The sequence below is a fragment of the Electrona antarctica genome (assembly GCF_951216825.1).
Source record: "Electrona antarctica genome assembly, chromosome: 4".
NCBI lineage: Eukaryota > Metazoa > Chordata > Actinopteri > Myctophiformes > Myctophidae > Electrona > Electrona antarctica.
Window position 1 is genome coordinate 30,898,981 of NC_136809.1, and position 11,560 is coordinate 30,910,540.

General features: G+C 41.0%; 2 protein-coding genes across 9 annotated transcripts; both read left to right on the forward strand.

Moving 5' to 3' along the window:
* The first annotated feature begins 3,412 nt into the window (after nucleotides 1-3,412).
* Nucleotides 3,413-8,226, forward strand: LOC306921516 (afadin- and alpha-actinin-binding protein). 8 transcript variants are annotated; one of them, XM_079498667.1, is made up of 13 exons: nucleotides 3,413-3,699; nucleotides 3,858-3,898; nucleotides 4,037-4,182; nucleotides 4,273-4,341; nucleotides 4,431-4,554; nucleotides 4,738-4,810; nucleotides 5,082-5,229; nucleotides 5,574-5,730; nucleotides 5,964-6,067; nucleotides 6,255-6,416; nucleotides 7,260-7,374; nucleotides 7,476-7,656; nucleotides 8,047-8,226. In XM_079498667.1, exons 3-13 carry the CDS (start codon nucleotides 4,081-4,083, stop codon nucleotides 8,141-8,143), a joined length of 1,332 nt encoding a protein of 443 aa, XP_079354793.1. In that variant the 5' UTR covers nucleotides 3,413-3,699; nucleotides 3,858-3,898; nucleotides 4,037-4,080; the 3' UTR covers nucleotides 8,144-8,226. The 8 variants fall into 8 exon arrangements, with proteins under 8 accessions (XP_079354793.1, XP_079354795.1, XP_079354790.1 ...); XM_079498669.1 differs by having other exon boundaries at nucleotides 4,060-4,182; XM_079498664.1 differs by lacking the exon at nucleotides 3,858-3,898 and having other exon boundaries at nucleotides 3,413-3,636; nucleotides 4,060-4,182.
* Nucleotides 8,227-9,319: 1,093 nt separating this feature from the next.
* Nucleotides 9,320-11,374, forward strand: nanos3 (nanos homolog 3). The gene has a single exon (XM_079500351.1). The coding sequence runs from the start codon at nucleotides 9,444-9,446 to the stop codon at nucleotides 10,662-10,664; it is 1,221 nt and encodes a 406-aa protein (XP_079356477.1). The 5' UTR covers nucleotides 9,320-9,443; the 3' UTR covers nucleotides 10,665-11,374.
* The last annotated feature ends 186 nt before the right edge of the window (nucleotides 11,375-11,560 follow it).

The following is an 11,560-nucleotide window of genomic DNA, read 5'->3' on the forward strand; positions in this document are numbered from 1 at the left end:
TACTAATTATTGTTGTTGCCTGTGAAATTGACAGTTCCACTGTCATCATCATCATCGCTACAAGTTGACAGTTCATCTCATCACCAGCATTACTGAACTTACTAAACAATTGATAGACCATCACTTTTGTATCCCCAGCTGGCTTAGTAGGCTTACTACTATGTATAAAATCGAAAACCGCATAGCTCTTCGTCTAATAATAATCTATTATTAGATTATTTATTATTTCATTAATTAATTGTTTTAATAGTTATCTAAAACAAATGATGAAACTCTGGAGCTTTCCTTTGGACCAGCTGTTGAAGCTAGATTCAACATTTCATATTCAGCGACGTTTTAAAAAGTTATCTGACACTATATCTATATCACCATCTCGCGCGTTGCTTGCAAATATTATGCAAAAAATGTAGGCCAACAACAGTGCATGTATGTGTTGGAGTGCGAAATAGCCTAGGTATTGGACAGAGTGAGAAATGAATTATGTTTTAAGTCCTAAAATGTGCCTATGATTTACACACACACACACACACACACACACACACACACACACACACACACACACACACACACACACACACACACACACAAACTCAAATAATGTGTGTGGACTCTCTGTTGTCCTGAGATCATGCATGCAGATTCATGAAGTAATATCAATAAAGTTTTAACTCTGACTGTCTGTCTCTCTAGGTGTCGCAAGCTGCTACTGAGTTGAGAAACTTCTGTCTGCAAAATGCGCAGAAGGATCCTCTTCTGGTGGGAGTCCCCTCCAGTGATAATCCATTTAGACCCCCCAAGTCCTGCTCACTCTTCTAAGGTATCTTGTGCTTACATCATACATTTGAGGTATTCCTTTTAGTTATGTTGTAGGCTACGTGACATGTAAAAGTTCTGTACCAGAGAGCTTAACTGGGTTTGGTGTCTTGATGACACTTGGGCCTGTCACAATTATCACCTAATGGAGATGATCATAATTAATTTTCATAATCGTCATAATCATGAGAAAGGTAAGGTTCATACATTTTGAAACATTTCCATTATTTTGTTACAAACTTTAGAATAAAAAGATGTATTTTGGCCATAATGCATTTACTGTATTTTGATTATTGGTATTTAGTAAATAGACAATTGTAAATACTATTTACCACGGTCACAGCCCTATGTCACCTCGGCAGAACATAATGGTTGGAGACACTTTGTGGAGATTGAACCTGCATTCCTGCAAGTGTCATTTAGGGATCTTTACAGTGATTTCAGTGGCCACTGGCCAATATTTTTGGAGTCTGTTTTTATTTTAGAGTTTGCTGACATGATGCTGACATTTGGTAACATCAAGTCATTTGCACTTTTAAACAATGGGAATTGTCTTATTGTGAACTCTCTCTTTTCAGAGAAGATTATTAGAGCAGAAAGCATCATGGAAGTCTCCTGCCGTTTGACTTCTTATCACCCGTATTGTCGTCTTCTGTCCTACTCCTACTTGATGTCACTGTAAGCAAGTCCTTTGGAATGAAGGGACATGTAATGGTTTGGTTAGGACTGCCTAGTCGAACGGTTTGAAAAAATACACCTTGAATGTTCTACAGTGCCAAACTAATATATAATATATAATATTCCTAAACTGAGGAAAAATCATGACCACCACTCTGTTCCTAATTTAGTAATCATTTATTGTTTTACCCTGCAGTGATAAATAATTATATCAGCCCTAAGTAAATGTCCGCCCATGTTGTGGGCTCGGACTGTAGTCGTGTATTAAAACTCTTGGGAGAAATTAAACACTTACAAAGCTGGTGCTCTCCAGAATGAGGGCTGCTTGTACTATGTATAAATTGTACTATGTATAATAGTTTCCTATGTATTTTGCAGTACACTACAGAATCACAGATGTGTCTGTAGAGTAAACTGACAAATATGGTCAACAAAATGTGTTTTTAAAGTGCTACACTCAAAGTATGCAATGTACACCCACAGAGGTACATGTACTGTATGTGCATACATTTGACATTTTATTCTACTCATTACCCAACATTTATAGTAGTTGTATCAAACCTAACATTAGGAATCATATCAGTGTTACAGGAAGATTAAACCTAACCAATTACAGGACACTACATTATGCCATCTGATGTTACTGTATCGTTGCTGACGGCAGAAACCTTGTATCCATATTTACATAAATTAATCGCCTTTGTCATACGAGACTCTCGCAGATTGGCTATTTTCGCAACGTTTTGAAAGTCAGTGTTGAGTGTTCATCCAATACAAATATTGAATGAATGAAAAGTATTAGCAAGAGCTTGTGACCAAAATAACAAGTTATTTTCTAGTGTGTTTCCTGAAGAGTAAAGGTACATACAAGGTTTCTGCACCACAGCGACCAACGATTATGCTGTATGGCTATACATTTTTGTCTTGTATGCCTTTTGTTTTGATGTACATGATGACACGTATGTATTTATTTGGAAATTTGTGCATTCCATTGAAGACATTGCTTTTATTTGGTTTATTTGCCTGAATATGATTTTGTAAAACAGCTCAAATATCAATGGCTAAAACAATATTTTGATATTGACCCATTTTAAAGACGATGCATTCATCTGAAATAAAAGTAAACATGAGCTCATTGTTAAACGGAAAATGCTCACATCTTATATGCAATTAAACTAAATACACTGATGTTTTAGACTAGAGTAACCATTTTCAACACTGTAATATTACACCTTTTGCATTAACCTGCTGTAAAAACACTTAATCTGCCTTAATACTTTATACTGTTGGTGGCTTTTCAGACACTATTAAATTACTTTTTTTGATCACTTGAGCATTGTGTATGTATGTCTAATGCCTATTATAATGTGCATGTCAGATGCATACTACTACTCATACTGCCCACTTTCAGTATCAAACAATTTGAATGGATGCCACAATTATTCCTATTTCCACTAAATGTTTGCTACACATGAACTATCAAGCTGAAGATCTGAGTAGCAAAATAAATCATATGTTTATGATGGTGGAAGAAGTACTGAGATTTTTTACTTGAGTAAAAACAGTTTAAAGTAAAAGGCCTACATTCAAAGTAAGTATCACATAAAAAATGACAGATCTACAAGATCAAATTGAGCTTGTACACATTGTAGTTCTAATAGCCAACTAATGTATGTTTTGTAATCTAAATCTAGAAAGTAACTAGTAACTAAAGTGTAACTGTACTGGAGTAAAAAGTACAGTGAAGTAGGCTACATTGAAAATGCAAATACTCAAGTCAACAGTACTTTAGTAATGTACTACCACTGATGACAGATCTGAAAAGGAGCCTCATTGGCTGGCTTCTTCCCAAGCCATTTGTGTTAAGTTTTGCCAATTTAAAACAGGAGGGGCTAGACGTATCACCTGACTAATGAGCTGCTGGTCTGACACAGCCAATAAATTGTAGGCCCCCTATGGTTGTAGGTCTGCTCACCTGAAATCACTGAGCTTCCCTGGTGTTTGGCTTTCCTCTGTGGATTACCAGTCTCAATCAATCTCACTTTATATGACACTCACTGCAAAATGTTTTTTGAGAAAAGATTATTTGTTACACAGTTGCCAGTTGTGAAGTGAAACTACTGCATTGCCATCTTTAAGCACATGGTCTGTTGAGATTAACCTCATTAACCAAAAATACCATCACCTGGAAAAAGTTGACTTGTTAAGGTAATGTACCAAAAACATTTCCTCTTATCCTGATGTTTTTGTTTAATATTGTGTTCTTCAAAGATGTTGGCACAAGGAAAACATTATAGAACAGTGTAGGTATGTGTATTTCATGTGAATGATATAGTTTATGTCTAATGTCACAACATGGTTCCCAGGTGTGGTCAGAGAAGAGTTGTCCCAGGCCCACAGAGAAGAGGTTGAGAGTATTATTTCACTGAGATGTAAACACATTGTTCTATTGATCAATACACAGTGCAAACGTAGAGCAATCGGCTCACTTTTTTTATTCTTGTGTCATCATTTGGTTACATATTTCTGACTGCCTGTCTGTCAGTCCCTCTTGCCTTTTTTCCTCAGATCTACATTGATTATACTGATATGCACCATGGAATGGAGCCCAGTCCTCCTTTGGGTGTGATCTACCATAGCTCAGTGGGGACAGACGGGGAGGAACACAGAGACCGATTGTTCTCACTCGAGGTATGTAAGAGATATTAGTATCTTTAACTAAAAGGTTACAAACACTACGATAACAAACAAACAAAAACATCAAATGGTTTCTTCCCATAGGGAAAACTTGTAGAGAGCGATCAACATGTGGCCAGGCTTCAGCAGATGCTGCAACATGAGAGAAAGAAAGTAAGACGTGCATGTTTGTGCACATGACCCATTGCATAATGGCTCTATTCCCTCAGGAACTCCCCTAATCTATCTCCTTCCTCTGGCAGTGTACCCGTCTGCAGCTGCAGTGTAACCAACAGGAGGCAGAGTTGAGACAGAAAGAACAACTCGGCAACAGACTCAAGGAACGCCTGTCCCAGCTCACTGACAAACACAAGCAGAGGGGCCTCTGTGAGACATACATTGCATCCACTAATTATAATCAATAATCAATCAACAATTTAATTCATACCTAGGCTACTCAACTGATTTCTTTATTGTATCTTTTTTCTTTTTCTGTGGACATGTAGAGATGCTATTTTCCCCACACACCACTTAGATATTTGATCTGTACAATGCTCCTTGTCTGTCTAGCCATAGAGGTGCTGAACCTTCTACCTGGAGGGAGGAGAGATCAGGCAGGCAAATCAGCCCGGTCTAATGGAAGGTTGGTTATTGCTTATGTGATATTATTAAGAACTAGACACAGACAACATGAATCATACAGAAGTCACAAATGCATTATGTCGCTGCACAAAGCATATTCCAAGCCTATTATATCACAAACGTTAATGCTGGATGTCTAATCGTGGGCCTGGGAAAACCAGGTGAATGCCATTAGCTACCTGACAGAATACAAAACCAGTCCCTGAAGACCAGGGATGGGAATTGGGAACCACTATAGAACACCTTCAGCTGTGTTCTTTTCCTCTTCCTAGACTCTCCTCTCACACCTCTGCAGCTAGGCAAGAGACAGCAGCACTTCGTCTGATGCTGGAACGGCAAGGAGCAGAGCTCAGAGAAGCCATGAAGCTCCGGCACAGTATCACCACTCTACTCCACGCAGTAAGAGCCCACATGCAGCAGGTAAGTGGGAAGTGGGATGGAGAAGCTATTACAATTGAGCCTGGATGTGGCAGTAATAACACTATTCGTCAAAAGCCACATTAGGACATCTTGTGGACTCTGCTTAGGTACTAAGCATAGTTGCCATCTAATTGAGCCACTACTAGTGGCTTAAGGCCAATTCATAGTCCAGTTTTTGGTGAAGAGGTGACCAGTGACCACTGAAAACTACAACATGACTTCATGGCGCGGTGGTCACCGCTCACACAACACATCTCTCTGTTTTTACTAACATCCGGTGGTCACCTTTTCACCAATTGGTCATAAATAATATTTTCCCCAAATGTTGTTTTTGATTTGTAAAGACTGTCATGGACTGTGGGGATGAGGAAGATGTCCACATTGACACTGATAAGGAGAGCCTAGTCCAGTCAGAGCTGGCATTGGGTCAACATGTGACGGGGGGTGTAGTGCAGGGTTGGCTGAAAGTGCAGAAGAGACTACAAGACTTCCTCCTCACAGGTGGGTGTGTGTGTGTCAGTTAATATCATTCAAACTTGGGGCAAATTTCATTTATTTTCAAAAATATTAAATAAAAGATCTACTTGCTCACAATGCGTCACATCACACGAAGGCTATTTTCACCATTTGTCATATGAATACGTTTTAGTGGTTAAGAGCTTTTTCTATAGCCCTGCAAATCAGTCTTATAATACTGGTGTAAGAGAATATGTTCTTTGGGGTTGTCTGTGTAGGTAACGATGTTATGGCTTCTGATCAGGACAAGCTTTTATTGGAGCTAGAATCCGAACTAAAAGCAAGCCAGGAGCTGATCAGAGTACAGCAGCAGCTGCTACAGGTGAGAACCTATCATGTAATACACACCTCAATATTAACTATTAAAGCTATACTGTGTAAACACTTATTTTATTTGTTGTTTTGGGGTGTCCAGGTCACACGGGTAAATTGAGGGGCGGGGGGGGGGATTGTCACTTAGCAATTTCTAAAATTTCTAAGTGACAATCCTTTGCTATATGTATTTGTAGGATAGCCTTTTCTCGCCTGCCCTGCCAGTCCTGGAGGATTCTTATGTCCTGGAGGAGTGTGAGAGACTTCATCTGCGCTGGGCAGAGCTGACTCACCAGAGGAGGACTTTTGAGAGGGAAAGGCATAATTTCACAGAGGCTGCCATCAAATTGAGTCGTGAGGTGAGTCGGAAGAAAGAGTTTTAACTATGACTGTTTTAAAGACATACATGGTAACAAAATCACTTCCAAAACAGCTGTTGTAACGGAATACTATTAAACAGATTCCTGTTTATTAATATTGAATTTAGCTAGTGTCTGCATGATGGACATCTCAACTCACTACTAGAATTGGAGAGCCCTGTGTGTTTGTGTTCATGTTCCCACAGTTTTACATAAAACAATGTCTAAAAAAAAAAGCGTGGGCTTCATAAATTATTAGCAGAATTTTTTTAGGGGAAACCTAGCCTGGGAGAGACGGCATAGATCCATCTTGGGATGGTGCAAGGCTAATTTCTAAGTGAAAATGGGACTTCTACATACCCTGTCAGTTTAACAGCAGGTGAGGTGCGTAGGTAACAAACAGTAGGTGAGATCAATCTGGAAAGATATACCCACACACTGCCACTTGCACATTCAAGAGAAGTTTTATTTAATGAAACAACGTTTCAGTCGTGTAGACCTTCCTCAGGTTTTGAGTTTGACAAATCATGCTCATTATGACCATCCAGAGTTGGGACAAGGAGGCACCAGAAAAGCCCATGAGACTATTAGATAGACAGCTGGGAGGAGGGTGGGGGTGCTAGGTAGAAAATGCAAAAGGGGCACTTTTTTTCTAGTTGGATAAAATCGCTTTGAGTATTTGTGGCAAAGGCCTCAAGACGTAGTATTTTCTTATGGAGTCCTGTGACTCTTGCTAACATACTGGCTATAATTCATACTTTCCTAAGGCAGTAGAAAAATATATCTTTGTTTCTACTAGAAATAGTTTTCTGAGTTTGTTTGTGCACCCATCTGCCTGTACAGCGGATTGACTTTGATCAACAGAAAGGCTCTCTACTGAAGCAGCACTTTCTGTGTGATTCGCCACTGTCTGGTAAAGGAGCACATGTAAGCGACAGGGGGGAGAGCACTGCCCTCGGTGAGTATGCATTTTCTTTTTTTCTATGTGGTTGGAAGATCATAACTAGTCCTTCAGTTCATATCACTGCAAAAGCCCCAAAAACATGTACTTATTTGCAGATCTCTCTGTTTCGGGGCCTATGATTGTTTCTGGCTGTTGTCATATCACACCTTCACCCAAAGAGTCACAGATAAGTCCTCCTGCAGGGTTCTCTGAAAGATGGGTTCAGCAAAACATTAGAGTTCAAACCCCTGCAACTCCTGACCTCTACTCTGTCCTAGGTCTTTCCTACTGCAACAGGTTAGTTAAGCAGCATTGTGCAATTCATCAAATCGTATGGTTTCATGGAAACCCATGATGGTCACAAGAAACTTAACCACAATTTTCAAAATGCTATTCAGATGTTTGTGTTCTCCTTAGACTTCAGTCCTTTATGCCATAATCCATAAGTAATGTATATTATCTAACATCAGAACACCATTTCAATTGCGGGAAAAGTTTTGACTCTCAGTAACAGTATGGTAGTTAATGTTTAAAAATGTAAAAGATTCAATTGGCTAGACATGCAAGTTGTTCATTATGACTGGGTCCTATGAAAACATGTGCACCTTGTAGAGATGTTTCTGATCCTTGTGTATTTTTTACCAGTCTATCACTATTCATAGACTATTAATTTCACCCTATCTTCAGAGCCGATGAACCCCATGCAGAAGAGCACTGTAATGATGGAAGTGAGAGGATGCTGCTGCAAACACCCCATGCTCTCAACCTAGACCTGTCATTTTAGTTGAGTGTGGAGGGCCTGACAGAACCTGTTCCTGTAATATCTTACATTTTTTATGTGAATTTTGAATAAAGTGTTTTCTTTCATCTTGTGTTTCTGATTCAGAGCTGATTTGAGACATGGATGATGATGAATACAGTTCTCTACGTTTTCCAGAGTACAACCAATTGGTTGGGATAATAGCTTTCACTGACATTTCTAGCATTCTAACATTTCTAACCACTCCAAAGCCCATGCTACCCCTGTACCCCTGAAGTAGCTTCAGTACCCAGGCTTTTATTTTCGTTTGCATTTGGCTCAAAAAGAAAAGATCTGGCATAGTAGCCCACTTCCTTGTATTGTGCTAACCAATAACAGTGCAGAGGTGCGTTGCTCCAATTTTGGTGACGTCTGTTCTCTGCCGTTTTCTACCGGGGAGGGGGGGGGGCCTCTAGACCAGATATCAGACAAGCTGGGCCAGGCTACCCCACAAGTTATCTCTGCAAACCAAGGGCTTGCATCTAGCAAATTGTCCATACAGTATACGGTTATACTGGCCTATGGTCAGGGACCAGTAGTAATGCAGAAGTGCCGTTTTTCTTTTTTGGAAAAACTTCAGACCAGACAAACTGTTGGTGATACAAGTACACAGTAGTAGGCTAGAGCAGTTCATTGACATCCAGCCACACACTATTAAAAGGCAAGAGGCACATCACATGTATGAATTGGTTCCATGTGAAGTTCTGGATAACAGGATGAGTTGCCTGTGCTTATAGTAAAGGTGAAGTTTTTTTTTTTTGCAACTAAATGGCTGTGAGAATGCTTTAATTTCAGGGCTAGGTTAGAGACAGAAAATGACATGATCCTATCCTATATCAATCCTAGAAGGTTCCTAGTAATAGAGGGTATGCGCATGACATCAAACCCGGAAGTTATGCAGGAATGCCTACTGAGTGGCAAACTACTTTCTGGCTCGATGTGCCATTCACTTTAAGCATGCGCATACCCTCTATATAGGCTACAGGCTGTACAAAAAATAAAATCTTAGCCCATATTATCCCAACCAAGTACCAACCTAACAGTGGTCCCCAGGGGCTGGGTTGATTCCTAAATTGTCAGTCTGCAAAGCATGCTGATACATGTTGTAGGGTCATGCATGTGATTGGCCCCTCACTTATAGGGGCGTGAAACTTTACCGCATGCAGACAATTACCAATCAATAAACCTGCGCGTGCCAGACGTGTGTGAGGAGAAGTTTTTGTAACCGTTCGTTGAAGAAAAAGAAGAATAGTAAACCAGGGACAGAAGTTGTTTTATCGATAGAATGAATGGTGTTTGCCAATATCTATCGCTATTCATGGAGTCGAACAATAAAAGTTTCCAGCCATGGCGAGACTACATGCGTCTGTCAGACACGGTTCGAGAGATGAATCGTGTCGACGCTGCTGACATACGTTTCAGTCAGGCCTCGCTGCAGAGGGACATTGAAGAACTTTGTAGCGAGATGGTGCCTTTGCATCTAAACACGGTGTATCAGAGCGGCAACATCGCAGAAGCCAGCGTTGGCTCTCCATTGGCAAATTCTTCTCTCCGAAGTCTTTCAATCAATCAACGGAACGAGGTGGAATACCAGCCTCTTATACCCATACCTTCGGGGCTTTGGGCCGCGGCAGGTTCTCCTCTCCAATATCTCCATGATGGCGCACGGAACGAGATGGAATCCCAGCCTCTTATCCCCAGATTACCCACACCTCCGGGGCTTTTTGCCGCGGTAGGTTCTCCTCTCCAACATCTCTATGATGGCGCACGGAACGAGGTGGAATCCCAGCCTCTTATACCCGGATTATCCACACATCCGGTGCCTTGGGCCGCAGTGGGCCCTCGCCATGACGCACGGAACGAGGTGGAATCCCAGCCTCTTATACCCGGATTACCCACACCTCCGGTGCCTTGGGCCGCGGTGGGCCCTCGCCATGACGCACGGAACGAGGTGGAATCCCAGCCTCTTAAACCAACAGCTCCGGTGTTTTGGCCCGCGGTAGGCCCTCGCCATGACGCACGGAGTGGGGTTGGATTCGAGGAGCCTCTTCTACCCGAATCTGCCAAGCTTTGGACCGCACGAAGTAAGGTGGAATCCAAGCCTCCTCCACCCACAGTGGGGACCCGTTGGACCGCGCTCCGTTCTCTGCACGACGCACGAAGTGAGGTTGAAGCCAAGCCTCCAGGCCATCCACCCAAACCTGTGGGAACCCGGGGCCTCAAGGAGCGCAATAAGAAGAGTGGAAAGGGACCACCACTGGAGCCATTGTGGCCATGGTGCTGCAGCTTCTGCAAGCATAACGGGGAAGCAGAGTCCGTGTTCACTTCCCACTGCCTTAAGAATGATGTTGGAGATGTGCTTTGTCCATTTTTGCGACAGTACGTCTGTCCCCTCTGTGGGGCCACCGGGGCCCAGGCTCACACCAAGCGCTTCTGTCCCCTGGTCGACAGCTTCTACAGCTCGGTGTACACCAGATCCACGCAAAAGCAACAGAAGTTCACCTAAGACCACCAGCGTTAACTGAGATTGTTGGCTCTCTTTTTCTTTTTTTAAATTATCTTTATACGTGTGTTTCTCTAGCCTACTATAGTTTTGATATGAGTGGTTTTCATTTGCATGTTCGTTTGCTGTGTATTTATTTTGTCAAATGTGATGTCGGCTACTCTACAAAGTACAAACGGCATAACAAGTTTTGTTTTACGTATTTTAAAGCATGTTTATTTATCTTACGTGTGTACTCATTTTGATTTTATCGTTTCTATTTGCATGTTACAGGTTTGCTGGATTTTGTGTTGGGGTTTACTTGTCAAATGTGGTGTTTACCATTTGCCTATTGTAGGCTAGCTACTAGGCATTAACAATAATGTTAAGGTTGACATTCTTTGAACGACAACCCTATTTGTTGTTTTTGGGGTGAGAAAAAAATGATGTAGGCTTGTAGTGCTACTGTTTTTACTTATTTTAAAGCGTGGTGTGGGCCAGATGCATATTTTCCTGCATGCATTTGAAGGATCATGACATTAACATACTTTCTAGGACAATAATACATAATGGGTTAGTCATTGTTAACTGCTACAAAGTAAACTGCAAGCGTTTAGTCACCATGTCAGCATTTTAAATCTTTTAAATAATGTAACTGTGCTTACTAGTCAACAATTACTCAGGTGTGCGTGTGCCATTGGTCATGTGTTTGTTAAAATATATCTTAATGACTACTTGTGTGTGTTCTCAATTTTGTTTTTGACAAAACTATAGCATTTCTATCGAGATGTCTCTAGTCTAGAACAAATCACTGCAGAACATGACATTTATTTAAACAATGTTTATTCAATGAAGGTCATCAAACCATATAAAAGTGAACATTAGAAACTGTAGTGTATAGCTAACATGACTATAAAAGT

Excerpts from the sequence above, each read along its gene's own strand:
- LOC306921516 (XM_079498664.1), top strand. Across the intron at positions 4,183-4,272 it reads ACCGATTGTTCTCACTCGAG|GGAAAACTTGTAGAGAGCGA; the intron begins GTATGTAAGAGA and ends TTCTTCCCATAG. Across the intron at positions 5,731-5,963 it reads ACAAGACTTCCTCCTCACAG|GTAACGATGTTATGGCTTCT; the intron begins GTGGGTGTGTGT and ends TTGTCTGTGTAG.
- nanos3 (XM_079500351.1), top strand. The coding sequence starts at position 9,444 with ATGAATGGTGTTTGCCAATATCTATCGCTATTCATGGAGTCGAACAAT.